This window comes from Siniperca chuatsi, linkage group LG2 (genome assembly GCF_020085105.1).
Source record: "Siniperca chuatsi isolate FFG_IHB_CAS linkage group LG2, ASM2008510v1, whole genome shotgun sequence".
NCBI classification, from domain to species: Eukaryota; Metazoa; Chordata; class Actinopteri; order Centrarchiformes; family Sinipercidae; genus Siniperca; species Siniperca chuatsi.
Window position 1 is genome coordinate 21,319,552 of NC_058043.1, and position 14,575 is coordinate 21,334,126.

At 37.0% G+C, this 14,575-nt stretch overlaps 1 protein-coding gene across 1 annotated transcript; it reads right to left on the minus strand.

The window, feature by feature from the left end:
• Window positions 1–2,775: 2,775 nt before the first annotated feature.
• On the minus strand, window positions 2,776–13,835 carry vamp3 (vesicle-associated membrane protein 3 (cellubrevin)). The gene is made up of 5 exons (XM_044179525.1): window positions 13,690–13,835; window positions 7,071–7,149; window positions 5,712–5,870; window positions 5,265–5,316; window positions 2,776–4,870 (listed from the first exon to the last, which is right to left on the minus strand). Coding segments are annotated over exons 1-5 (312 nt in total). The 5' UTR covers window positions 13,692–13,835; the 3' UTR covers window positions 2,776–4,850.
• Window positions 13,836–14,575: the final 740 nt, after the last annotated feature.

A 14,575-nucleotide genomic window follows, 5' to 3' on the forward strand; every position in this document is an offset into this window, starting at 1 on the left:
GTACGGTATTACTCCGCCCACTCCATTATGATTGGACAGACCAGTCTTGCATGTATCGTGTGATTGGATGTAGTGCCTGACAGTGGGTGTGTCTAAAAGCAGCGGGTTGCTGGTGGTTCACGTGGATCTACATGTTACACAACAGAGTGGCAACAAGCCCTGTGTGTAGACTGCTGAGCACCTAATCATTACAAGCCCACTCATCCGCCCCTCTGCTACTGAATGAATGAACAGAGCCGCTATATGGTCCACCTGATGCAGTTCAAACATCTTGATGCCTTGAAAAAGACATTTTGACTTTCTTTAATTGTTGTTAGTTATCTGACATATTAACAATGTGTTTTTGTTGAATCAAATGGCAAGAATCACCAGGAGATGGGCTTGATAATCGATTAAAAGTTTCAGTCATTTTTAAAGCAAGCATGCCAAAACCTCACTGGTTCAAGCCTCTCAAATGTCCCTGGCCTGTGATAGTTAACTCAATATCTTATGATTTTGGAGCATTGGTCAGACAAAAAACAATTTGAAGATGTCACTTTGGCCCTCAGAAATTTTGATGGACATTTTTCACTATTTTCTGACATTTTATAAACCACACTATTAGTTGATTAATTGTTTGAAAACAATCGTTAGTTGCAGCCCTAATTTGCCTCTTGGTTTTGATAGTTTTATAATCTCATCTATCATTTTAACTTCTTTTTTTTTTTTTTTTTTACAGTTGTTATTAAAAACAGTTGTTTTGTGGTACTTACAGTGATTAGATTAATTCCAATAGGGGGTCAATTGGGGCCCACAGCTCTTTGCCAAGGTCCACCTAGAGTGTCATTCCAGCCCTGAGTGCAGAAATTGTCCATTATGCCTTTTGAGTAATACTAATGTAATAATAATGGTGACAATAGCAAAGAAAACTAATCAATGCTGTGGCAGGAGTCTTCTTGTAGTAGAATGTTTGTTGAGACTGGGTCTCATGGGGCTGGTTGATAGATAGGTGGAAGGCTACTAAGGTAAACAGGTGGTGTTGGTAATAATAGACCACAACTCTTTTCTCCATGGAAAGTTCTTAGCAATGAAATGAACATTAGCTGATAATTGTTTTTCCTAGGTATTTCTGGTGTCAGTGACAGTCAGGTGTAGCATGATCAACCTCGATCCTGACATTTTGGATCTTTATTAATTAAAAGAATTTAACTTTTTCTGAAAGTTGGCTTCTAAGTCATAAACCAGGTCTGTCCAGGGACTGATAACTGATAAGCCTTCCCCAGCAACCTCTGTCCTATGACCTAATGGAAGGTTGAATGACAATTTACGGCAGCCTACAAAAACTCACAAGCATGAACAACCTGAGCCAGTCTAGTAGCCTAAATGACAACTTACACTCCCTGATCGTGCATGACACAACCTGACATCAACCTCATGATCTCTGGTCTTCACCAAGTAAAAACCAGGACCTGAAACGTTAAGACTAAAGAAATAAAGAAAAACTTTGCCATGCAGAATCAAATATATTAATCAATGTGTTACGTTGAGTAAAAATTTAAGAAGAGTGTGGAACTTGATGTTATCATGCTGATGCCACTAGACTCTGTCAACAAGAACTGTTCTTTATGTAAAAAAAATAATATGATGTCATACAAAGTATGGATCATTATCTTCTGCATTAACAAACTATTCTTTCAGGACATCTGTAATAATTTGGGATGCATGTGTGATAATTTGGGATACAGTTTCAGTAGTGTAAGTCCTTGCTTGCCACTCTGATAGCATTTTGCCAAGAATATTTTCAACTGCTCTCTTGTTGTCTTAACCTTAATATTAATCAACTGAACATGCCTAGAATTACTGGATGTTACATATTCACCTATTATGATGTGCTGAATAGCTAATGAAACAGGAAATATGAATATGTATCTACACTACAATTAATTTATCATGGCTGGTAATAAGAGCTGAATCCCACAAGACCTCAGAGCACGTGTGTGTCTGCTGACCCCCGTCCTCCTCTCACCCCCTGAGAAGAGAGACAAGCAGGCAGACAAAACACATTCATGAGATACAAAGATTGCTGAAATTTGTCGACACTAATTTGTGTGATTTTAGTTTTCTATTTCATTTGCTATTACAGATATCTGCGCATAACCCTTACATGGTGTGTAGTCATAATAGCAGATGTCTTAAAATGTATCAGGCCTACCATGTATGACATTTAATCAACACTGTCTGTTAATTACATCCCATCTCTGAGATGACAAGTTTAGAAAAGAAGACAACCTGGGCCACCAGTCACAGTGGGGCAGAGATGGAGAGATGGAGCGAAACAGACTCAAGATAATTCATTCAATTGATTATTAATTAATCAATTTCTCCTTGTAAAATTAGTGGTGTCCCGTTTTAAAATGAATTTACTGTGTTAAACACTGTTATTTAATATGAACGCTGATTTTATTCTGATAGCCGGAAGTGAGTGTAAACCTGCTCCTTCCTCTTACCAAAATTAAGGTAATTCGATACGATCAGTTCAATGCATTTAAACATTTAACCTGCTACACAGGTGACAGGCAATGAGCTGCTCAGCAGTGTGGATGACACACTGGATCTTTGAATTATTGAATTAGTGAGTAAGTATGGCTGTATCAGACTCCAACAGAGGAATCAGGGACGATATAGCCATCTGAAGCTGGACCTAGAGTGAGTCCCTCAGCTGCTTTTGAAAAGAGTAACCTTTGACATTCATTCTGTCACAGATCAGGAAAAAAACGATCAGATGAAGCTTTGTGATTTAAGTTAAATCTGTTTTATTCAAGCAAAAGTCATTTAGGGCCAAAGAGTAGAACTGCACTTATTTCCAAATGCATTCCCAGTAGGTAGACATGAGCAAGGCTCGGAAGAAACTGGGTCTCAAATTTCTAGCGTGGACATGAGAGGATGATGACGATTTCATACATTGGTCTAAAAGCCTGCACTGCAAAAGCATTTCCAGTGGCCTTTGAAAATATTACACACATTTCCTTAATGGCTACAGTTTGGCTATATACTATAAAAATGTCTAAGGAGCCAATACTTGTGTTAGTGTTCATTTCAATCAACACAGAATCATGCATGCATCTTAAAAACTACTGAAAAATGCAACATCAACAGTTCTACTTGCAGTAATGAAATTCCAGACAGAATGAAAATAATGTACAAAGTAATCACAAATTGTTTGTCTCATTAAAATACATTTACTTTAATAGGATGGAAGCAATAGCAGGGAATGCAATCATCCAGTGTTGGTATGGTATATATATATATCACACTGTCATTGCCCAACAAAGTTTTTTCTTCTACACTCAAACACGCATGATGCTCAGCAGCTGAGAGCAACTAGAAAAAAAATAATTATACAGTCTCCCTAAAGTTAGTTCTACATATAATAGATTGCTAGATTGCAAAAAAAGGTATTGTTAGAGGAATAATAAAACTATCACACGTGAGAAGTACTTTGCATTGATCAGATGGGATCAATGCCAGTGTGCCTAAACAGAAGACTTCAAGGTTAAGCTCAGTTGAATTAGCAAGCAGCACAGTATTTGTTTGGACAGTGAGAGCATTCAGAAGGCACAACTCTTTTACTGGCTGGTATATATGATCAATAAGGCATGGTTGTATTTTGGCTGTTCTCCATTGGAGAAACATATTAAGGCATATGTTCACTACTATTTTCTTACTTTTTTTTAATACTATTTATATTTGCCTTTATATTTCATAAAGGCAAATGTTCTTTGCACATCCTTGAGACCATTCACCACTTTTAACACAGTGTAGCACTTTTTTGTTCTTCTTTTTAAAACTTTGTGGCAGTTTCTCCAGCCTTGCCTAGCTGTGAGGCTGTTTGTCTTAGCATACAGGCACTTATCTAAACACAAGCCCATACTAGTTTTTACTGTAACTAAGTCCTCCTCAAAGGAAGATGCACAAGGACAGGTGTGATCAGGTGGGTCAACAGTGTGTTACTGGTTAGCTTTTTGTTGTTGGGGGACCAATGAAATTCCTTGTTATTAAACCCAAAATCAAGTGTCTTATACAGAAAACTCAATTAGCACTCAACCATGTGCATAAATAAAATAAGGCATCAGATCCCATCATTCCCTGGTCAACCTTAACCATTCATAAAATGACAGACCAGCACTTCTTTTTTTTAAATGAGGAGAAAAATCTAATCAAAATATTGGCACTCTGAAAAGTACAAATGTGTATGTGTTGGAAAGGGGCATCTCTTTAATGATATGCAGGGTTACTGTTACAATCTACACTAACAAAGAAGAGCATATCTTTAAAGGCACTTTTCTTAGCCTGGCACACAAAATAAATGGCTATTAATAAAACATAAAAAAGTAAATATAAGTTGAGGAGAGTTTACAACAATATTCTTCACTAGTCCTGAGGTTGGAGTATGTGTGTGTGCTTTGTCATACAGTCGAAGATGTTTCATTTATACTTAAAAAAAATGTTGGAGTTTAATTATCAGCCTGTTTCTGTATGTATGTGTCTGTTTTCTTTGGCAAGTGGCATAGCACTGTAATAGAAATTTATTGATGTCTGGTATGGTGTAGTAATGCAGGGTAAAACTCTGGTATTATGACAATCCTTTACTCACACACATCTGAAAATACACACACAAATTCATACATACACACACACACACACGGCAAACCAGGACAAAGAATGAAGACCCCCTGCAAAGGGGGGGGATAATGCTGTAGAGCTCAGTAGCCAGTAATCATGTGACGTATTCCTCTGAGATATTAATTGTGCACATTGCTCCTCTCCTCTTCTTCATTGTTTCTTCCACTCCTCCTCCTCTTGTTGCTGTTTTATGACGAGGAACTCCAAACTGTGGAGAAGGTAGGGCATTTTTAGATGAAAGACTAGATACTAACTAAACTAGTTTTACCAAGGAATGTCTGTAACTATAATAACTAACAAACAGATCTCTAATTTAACTTTCCTGTATCTCAACACACTGTATATAGATCAATCAATATCATCTTTCTAGATCAAACTGAAACCTCTAAGTAATTATATGCAGGTTGATGGATGGTTACATTTTATATTAAAGGCTATGAGCAGCACCTCATTGAAAATCCTAGAGATTCTTTCGATCATCGGAAGTAACAAGATAGATTTATTGATAATTTTACAACACAGGATTGCATAACGAGAAAAAGTAAGAAACTGCAACAGTACTGTTAACGACAAACTTCTCTAACCATAGGCTTGATACTCACTAATAATGATGATGATGATGATCACTATGACAGCTATCAGGATGGCCCACATCTGCAAGGGGTAAAGTAAAATTCAGTGCCACACACATTCACTGGAATTAAGATGTCTATTTATTGACAGAAAAGTCTGTTATCATTTCTAAGACTAGTTCTTTTTGTTTAACAATCTATTTTTCTGTATGTTTGTTTCACTTCAGTTCACTATCATAAGTACATGGAACATGTATATACTGTATGTTGTGTAGTCAAACAATTTATCTTTGATGCTGCTAAAATCAAACTATTCATTGGGTGTACATGAAACACATTTAAAGGGCGAGGCTTTTTCAAGACCAATATAATTCAGACCACTTCCAGCCTAGAGACTTCTAGTATGGAGTTAATTTAAGATCAGTTAAAGTTATTTCATTTATGGTGTGATTTTTGGACCAAACTGTGTTTAGGCACCTTGCAGTTCTTCCACCAGTACTTCCTTTTCAGCTTAGCAGCACTGGTCTCGAACTGGGAGGCTCCAGCCTGCAGTGCGTCTGCTCTGTCATCCAGTTCAGACAGCTTCTGGTCACGTTCCAGCACTTTGTCCACATTAACACGCATAATATCCACCACCTATTCACACACACACACACACACACACACAAACAAACAAACAAACAAACAAACCACTTGGTTTAATGTCAGTACTTTTTAAATCCTGTTCATTGGTGTACTGGATATTGGGATATTGGGTAATCCTGACTAGACCTCATTGAAGACCAACCAAACACTGCCTTAATAAATAAATAAAAATAATATATATATATATATATATATATATATATATATATATATATATATATATATATATATACACACACACACACACAGAGTTCACCTAGAATCAGACAGGCATGCATGTGCGTACACGCATTATCACAGAATACACATAACCCATATGTTCCACTGATCCACAAACCCCGCTATTGCCCCTCCCCTCAGACAGAGCAGCAGGGTGGAGAGGAGCGTGTAGGCCCATGCAGGCCTTACATAACCATGGAGACAGTGATTATATAAACTTCGAACAGCCAATTGTAGGCTTTGTGGGACACGCTAAGGGTAAAGTTCTGTGTAGGAGGGGCTTACATTAAGGAGGCCACAACTGAGAAAGAGAGAGGGAAACAGTAAAGGGCATTAAGAGTGAAACCACAGGAGGAGACTTGGCAACTATTTTTCATGGTGGCCTCACTGGCATGGTTTTGAAAATAATTTCTAAAAACTAGAGAAGAAATGGCTTTCACTGAATGTTCCCTGGCGTGTGAAATGACATGTGGATTTAGCGTATTGGAGAGCTACTGATTCCACGTTGCGGTGATTCATAACACTGCTGCCAAGGGTTATGCAAGTTTCTGCTCGAGACAGACTTCAAGGAAGAATGGAGTCACACAGAGTGGCTGAAGACAGAGAGAGGGGGGAAAACTGGAGTTCAATAAGAGCGGGCTAGGTGAGAGAAATGATGTACACTGGGAGAGGTAGACTAGGTAGAATTGCCTCTGAATTTGAAAGACGTTAAACAAATAAACATGCCTTTCCTAGATGGCATGATTTGAAAATGATGAATACTATGAGTCCAATAACATGTGTTATACATGTGGTAGCTTTCTTTAAAAATGATAAATGGAAATCAAGAATTTGTGTATTTCTAATGGTAGAGCAATAATTGAGATTATTATAAATGTATCTTTTGGGATTATTATCAACATCAACCAGCATGAAAATATAAGTCTGGGGCTTCAACTGAACCTTGTAAGCCAGTAATCAGACATATCATACCTCATCCACCTGGGCCTGAGTCTGCTGCAAGCGTCTGTTGCTTGACGCTGCGCCAGAACCTTCTGGATCGGGGGCTGACCTGGTGAAATGAAGAAAATTAAGTGTAGATATTAGCCTTCTGTGAGATTTCAGAAAAATATATTTTGCATACCATGTCACTCAATCTTCACCTAAAATAAAAAAGACACATATGACTAATAACATGGTGATAAGTGGAAGCGAACCACAATTGCAAAAATCCATTCTTATCACAGACACTTAGCCTCTCGTCTATCACATAGCTATGTAATCCCTGAATCACAGTCAAAGCCACAGTAAAAAAAAAAGAAAACTAAAACCAAAAAATACCAAATGAACTGATGATGACACACCTGTGACTTTATAAGTTCACTTAAAGAAACATTGCAGCTTAAAATACAGTCTAATATTCAACCTACATAACTCTCCCTATATTACCTATATCTGTATTACCCTGTTTTACAACACACCAACAGTAACTCTAAAGCAACCCCCCCCCCGGTTTTTCCCATTTTGTTACAAATAAATATAGATTCGCAGATTAATACAGTAGAATTCAGTATCAAGAAAAATCTCTCAAAAGAAACAAAGCAGAAATTAGGGCAGTAAACTCATTTAGTATTTCATACTCCCTTGACACAGAATCATGTGATTTTTGGCCATTAAATTAAATTAAAATGTCAAATTGTTTACAATGTGAATAATTGTTGTAAAAGACATCTTAAGATTTTTCCAGGCAAGGAGGGTTGGCTCTGTGTTAGAGGTAAATGTCTGCTACACAGCACAACCTCCAATTTGAAGGAGCTCATGGAGAGGCCCATGCAGTTACAGGTGGGGTATTCTAGCTGTGTGTTTTATGTGAATATTTACTGTATATTGCACTCACGCTCCATTTTGTCCCTCTGTCAATAACTGCATTCATTAAGCACACTGGTGTGTTTTTACTTTCCTTAAAATGTAATGTTAAGTGCTTGGTCATGGTGGGATTTGTTGGGTCTCTGTAAATAATATTATAAAGAGTACGGTCTAGACCTCCTTTATAGGAAAAGTGGAATGAGATAACTTCTATTATGAATTGGCGCTATATAAATAAAACTGAATTGAATTGAATATTCATGTCTGTATGGTGGCTGAAATGTGATTCAAAGAAATGAGAACTAAGGGTGGACAATATGAGAATGGGGGTTTATTTGTAAAGCAAGAATACACTGGATGGTGATATAGCTTAAGAATGACTGGGTTGTCCTAAGTTTTGCTGCAGGATGAATGCTTCATATCAATGCTTCATAACAGTCAAATAATTGAGAATAGCTATCTGGTTGAAATGCATGGAAAAAATGAACAGCTGTGCAATTCGGACACCCAGCCCATCTCAAAATGCAAGCATGCCTCTGAATTCTTATTTCTAACAGTTGTTACTTCATAACAACTTGGGAAGATTGTTCTAAGGACACAAATATAAACTGGAACAAAGAAATTATACTGTTTACTGTATTTAATGCAGATTGAATTTCTAGATTTGATATGCATTCCTTGTTCCTGCAGCCCTTTTTACAGTGGCTAGCTACTGCCATCCTCTGACTTAAGACAGCATTGCTCTGCAGTGACAACACTTCTCTTAACAACAGATGACTGAAATTAGGAGAATGGGTTGAAGGCGTTTACACCAAACTGCAGGGATTATACAGGGCTTATTATGACTCAGTTTACAGCAAATACTCTGACTCGGCCCACATTAAAAGACAGCCGGGACAGCTGGAGATGTATCACTTTTTTACTGTTATGTTATCGCACACAGCACCCATGTATACTAAAATGCAAACACAAAACCCACAAAACATTTACTATGTTCAAAACATCCCTCATCATCCCTTGTGACAATAAAAGCTACAAATTAACATATGCTCATCAAATTAAAATAGCAGATTCATATTAAATTAAAGGTATGGAACAAAAGTGAGAGCTAAAAAGGGGCCAAAGAACCTGATGGTGAGCAGGGCCAATTGATCTCTTAGCATTTAACTGCAGACTAGATGTGCTGTGTACCAACTCTCACATCAGGCTGACAAACCAAATTCCCTAAACTACACCGACCTTCTGACCAGGACACTGCTGACAGACCCAAACCTTCACAGCCTCTCTCTTATTTCTCCTGGTATTACAGAAAGGGGACCCTTCTGAGTTTCAAGATTACACCAATAAGAAGGAAATGTGCTTATGTTAGACATACTGTATATTTGTTTTGATTTTTTAAAACAGTCATTAGGTACAGATGGATGAGGAAGCAGCGTGCAGCAGCAAAGGACACATTTCCATATTTTCTAGCCAAATACTTCCTACTTAGTGAATTTACAAACCCAAACCTTACTTGGGCTAGAAAAGGTATTGTGAAGCAAGAAACATACAATAGATGAGGGAGCACACTATCAGTGATTTGGCTAGGTATCAATATGTGAACAATCCTGATGTACACTGCTGCACAACAAAGTCAGAAAACAAACCTATTTGTTGGTTGATCCTGCAACCTGGCTGTTACTTGAGTGTGTAAACATCACAGCCAGCTAGAGTGTATAAAAATCTGTCAGCATTTCAGAGCCGACTGCTGCTGATGCCCCAGCTCACTTACATTCCACTTGTCTAGGTTTGAACAACAGAGGAACCCATAAAAGTAAATCGAAACTGCACTGATGTATGCTAGTAGGCCTAACCTACTTCATTTCCTGAAGTAAAACAACCCATGATGTAAATCCTTTCAAAAGGAAGACAAACACCAAACCCAACAATGGTGAATAGGTGGACCCCATGAAGGCAACACAAGTTCAAGTTTACAACCACAAGTTTAATTCATATTTTAGTTTTTGAGTATTTAATATCCATTGGAGGTTTCTGTGGCAAAATAAGTTTCCATATTAGTTAATCATTTTATTTTAGCTTAAAGTTGATACAAGTGTAAAATGAAAAACCTCAAAACACACAAAAAGGCACCTATTAAAAACAAACAACTACAGATACCACACATTTCCTTCAGGTGGCACAAGTGTCAATATTACAGTGCTAATGCTTTCAGTTACTGTAGATGGCACACCTTGCCATGCCTATATCTGCATCTGTTTTAACTTGCTGCTGCTATTAGTGCCCTTGACTTTCAGTGGCACAGATTGGACTGACAAATGACACCTATCCAACAACTTCCAAATTAACGATAGTATTGCGCTTCTTCTTGAATTTAACCTTTGTCATTATTATAGAGTTGTAGTGATTCTCTTAAAAAAAAAAAAAAAAAAAAAAGGCAGCATGTCAGAAAGGTAAGTCATGGTTGCTCTGTGGTAAACAAAACGTAAACAATCGTAGAGTTCAGTGGTGGCAGCTAAGTGTATAAATAAAGTGGGGAAAAAAGCTCACTAGCTGTTCGCGGGTACGGTACACATTTCCATGGTAACAGGATTTTAAAACCAGGAAATGTAGATGGGCCAGACATTTTCAGCAGCCTATTTAAAACCTTTTTTTGTTTTTGGTAATGACAAATTTTAAACAAATGTACTAAATGTACTAAAAAATAGCAGGTGTTTGGAGATGACGGTAAAATAAACAATAAACTTACCAGTCCAGGCAGGGTTAAACTGACGGTTTTCATTGTCAAATTTACGTTTCAGGGTTGACAGAGACATATTTTCAGCAGAGCACTTCCCTACTTGTGACTGTCAATAGCCAGATGTTTTGAAAAGGTTCTGGGCTGGATATGGCCCGCAGGCCACCAATTGAATAGGCCTGGTGCACTACTTCTCATACTTGTGAATTCTATTGGAGCATATACCATCGTTTCACAATCTCATAGCTCGTGGTAAGTTTACCTTGGATGGTTATGACATTATGGCTAATAGTCTAAATCCTCTGTTCAGAATATTAATGAGATTTTCGCTTCCAGAACCTCATTGCTGAGCTCTATTGCTCCCCTTTATTGCTGATTCAAAACTAACAACCCAACAGTCCGTTTTTCTCTGCTGGGCCAGAGAAAACACATTAGGGGCAAGCAGAACTCTGACTTGCCAGCCCAATTGGGCAAGTAGAAAATATTGTAAATGGTAAACATCATACATCTAGCCATTAGGCTACTAACGATTATTTTCATTATTGATTAATCTACCATTTATTTTCTCGATTGTTTGGTCTAGAATGTCAGGAAATAGCGTGACTTCTCAAAATGTCTTGATTTGTCTGACAAACACCAACAACAAAACCCAAAGATATTTAATTTACTATCATCGAAGACTAAGAAAAAGTGAAAAGATTCACATTTGAGAAGCTGAAACCTGTGATTTTTTTCCTCTTTTTACACAATAAATGACTTTAAACGATGAATCAATTCTCAAAATACTTAATTTTCTGTCGATCGAATAATCAGTCAGTAACTACTGTTGCCTGCCTGTTAACACACCTGATAATTCACTTTTGCTGCAATATCACCGTATAGATTCACCCCTGGAACTTGTATTTTTATCAAATCTAACTTTTTCTGTAGAATCTGTATTCTTTATGAATGACCATATCTTCTATTGACCTTTTACACAACAGACGTTCAGATTTGTCGTAGCACAAAAGGCACAGGTATAATTAACATGAATGATGACTCAATTCCATTTAAGTGCTCCATTAAGTCATGCCAGGTGAGCCAGCTTGCACAATAACAGGGCCCTGAAACTGGCTGACATAAATGGATTGCAGCAATCATTTATGTTATTTATTTATATTACATTTATATTTATTCCTCTTTTGATGTGTCAAAATGTCTGCCGTGTTAACGGCAATTGGCCACTTTGTTTCCAGTGATGGCTGTTAGCAGATTATTGACAGCAAGGTCACTATGTTTAAATTAAGACATCTTTTGAATTTCTTCATTTAAAATAAATATCTGACTTTCTGGAAGCATAAAATGTCCATTTCATTGTGAATACAGCAGGACTTTACTTTTTATGTAAAGTTTCTCCTATCTCTCATAACCCTAGAGGTTTAAGACCTGTGTAAGACGTGTTCAAATGGGTTTATGCCTGCCCCATGTCATACATCCATTCTCCACGCCATAACATCTAAACTGTAACTAAACAGCCTAGGTCTTCCTGAAGCAAAGGAGAATCCCAATTACAGAAAGTAATAAAAGTAACTTTTTTCCACTATTATTTTATATACTGTATCAATTACTACTTGTTTCTAACTCCCAACAGAAATAAATGTTGAGATATATGAATTTGTCTGTACTCGCAGTTTCTCTGCTGCACTGTAGAAGTGAAAAAAATATTGTAAGCGTACTAAATTAGGCGGTTAACATCTTGCGTCATGTATCTTGTAGTCTTGTGTATCATACTGAACCACTAACTGCATCACCTAAGGCTGAGCAATGTTAAATACTTTGACTTTACAAAAAATCATGATGAATGACAATCAAATGATTCATATAATCCTGACATTATAAAATCCTGTCTGTAAGACTGTCCATTATTGATTTAATCAAAACATCACTTAGTCTATTGCAGAAAGAACAAGCAAAATCTGGGTTGCAAGTTTGACTGCAGCCAATCAGAAAATAGTTAAGCTCTGAAAAACTCCCTTTGCCTTATCACTAAAACTTGGGCTACAATGCTTCTTTAATATATTTTATACCTGGATCTATCTTCAGCGAGGATTAACATCACCCAAACAATTACTATGCAAAATAACTTTGGAACATCGAGATTCTTGATTTGCACTATACATTCTTAAGTACGTTACAAACTTTTTGTGTTTCGGGTGGTAAGTAACGTTAGGAGTGGGAATGGATGAAGGGATGTGGGAGGTTAATGGAAATGGGGAAACAAGGGAATTTTTAAAGAGATTTGGCTTGCGCTACATTACTATTGTAACATGATCAAAGTTCGATAAACAGTGAATGATAAAAATAAAACATCACCCAATCCTACCTACACAACTTTAATTGCCCTCTTATCTTATCAATTACTGACTACAAACAAGATAGTTAGCCATCAATGCATTTCCTGTTTTGAAATTGACGTTACCACTACTTGTACATTGCTCAAATTGTAGTGGTGTCCAATTAATTACAGTTGCAATATTTACAACCACTACTAAGCTAAACTACGAACGTTTTTCAGCTTGTTTTTAACGGAATATACGTAGGTACTAGCTATTATTAGGTCAACCTAACAGAAAATCCGGATCCGGAGGAAAGGCTAGCTTGTGACCATAGACGAAGAAAACTAGCATAAAGCTCATTATCCAACTTTAATATTTATGCAGCTGTGGACGTTATACAAGCATGCCATGCCTGTTTTCTTTTACTTGTCTACTTAACTTGCAAAGGAATGTTAACATAGTTTGTGCTGGGCAAAGTTATCAAGCTCTAATGTAACGCTGCGACAGCTAGCTAGTTAGCTTAGCTAAATCTCGAAAACTAACGTCCTAGCACTTGTTGCATGCTAGTAGCAAAGTTTTGGGCGTAGATTTTTTTTCTGTGATCCTGTTTAACTACTACCCGGAAGGACGGTATGTTAGACAAGTTCAACAGAGTAACATTTGGTAAAAACTTTTGGTAGAAACATAATAGACTTACATTGTGAAATGAAATTTCTTTGAACGACACCGCCTCTGTTTCTTGTCTGTAAGCTAACGCTAAAGTGTCAACTCGTAACAGTTACTGCCGTCGTTTGTTATGCTGCCTTCCTGTGCTATCGGAAATGGGAAACATCATACGTATGCAAACGACAGATAATTAACGTACTAAATAAAACCAAGAAAGGTTTCTTTTCTATTCGATATTCCAAGATGCAATGCCAATTGATATTAATATAATGTATTATATAGAATAACTTTTTTAATTAAATTAAGCACAGTTTATATATAAAACCTACATTTTAAAGCCAATTTATCTATTTGTATTAGTCCTTATTCACTGCACAAACTGACTCTGTGTAACTTGATTTCCTAAATAAAACATCATACAAAAACCGGTTCTTATTATGTGGTACATTTTGTTATTTGATTCGAAAGCTCGTATGTATTACTTGAAGTGTAAATGTTTGAGCTTACGATGAACACATGAAGGCAACATTAAAGAGGCAGTAGCCTTTTGCCATCTGTGCATGGCTACAATTATTAACGCATAACATTAGATTATAACATAAGAGGTCATACTTGAAAATATGGCAAGATATTGCGTTAGTCATTAATATAGAAGAGTAACGCCTCAAATCTGTGTATTTTCACCCTTCATTCATTCCATTAGTCATCTGTCCAGTAGATATGCGAAGAGAAAGTGAAGCAAAGCCCGTGATCAGCATGTGACATAGGCCTATGGGAACTACAACTTTGCATTGTATATTTTCAAAGTTAGGAGTAGTCCCTCTACGTATAAATAGAAACTACACAGAGGACAATATTATTCTTTGATTCAGAGAACATCCAGCGTTCACAAATATGAATTAAATGCTACAGGCTAC

Excerpts from the sequence above, each read along its gene's own strand:
- vamp3 (XM_044179525.1), bottom strand. Across the intron at positions 5,871-7,070 it reads CTCAGGCCCAGGTGGATGAG|GTGGTGGATATTATGCGTGT; the intron begins GTATGATATGTC and ends GTGTGTGAATAG. Across the intron at positions 4,871-5,264 it reads CATCATCATCATCATTATTA|TTTGGAGTTCCTCGTCATAA; the intron begins GTGAGTATCAAG and ends CCTTCTCCACAG.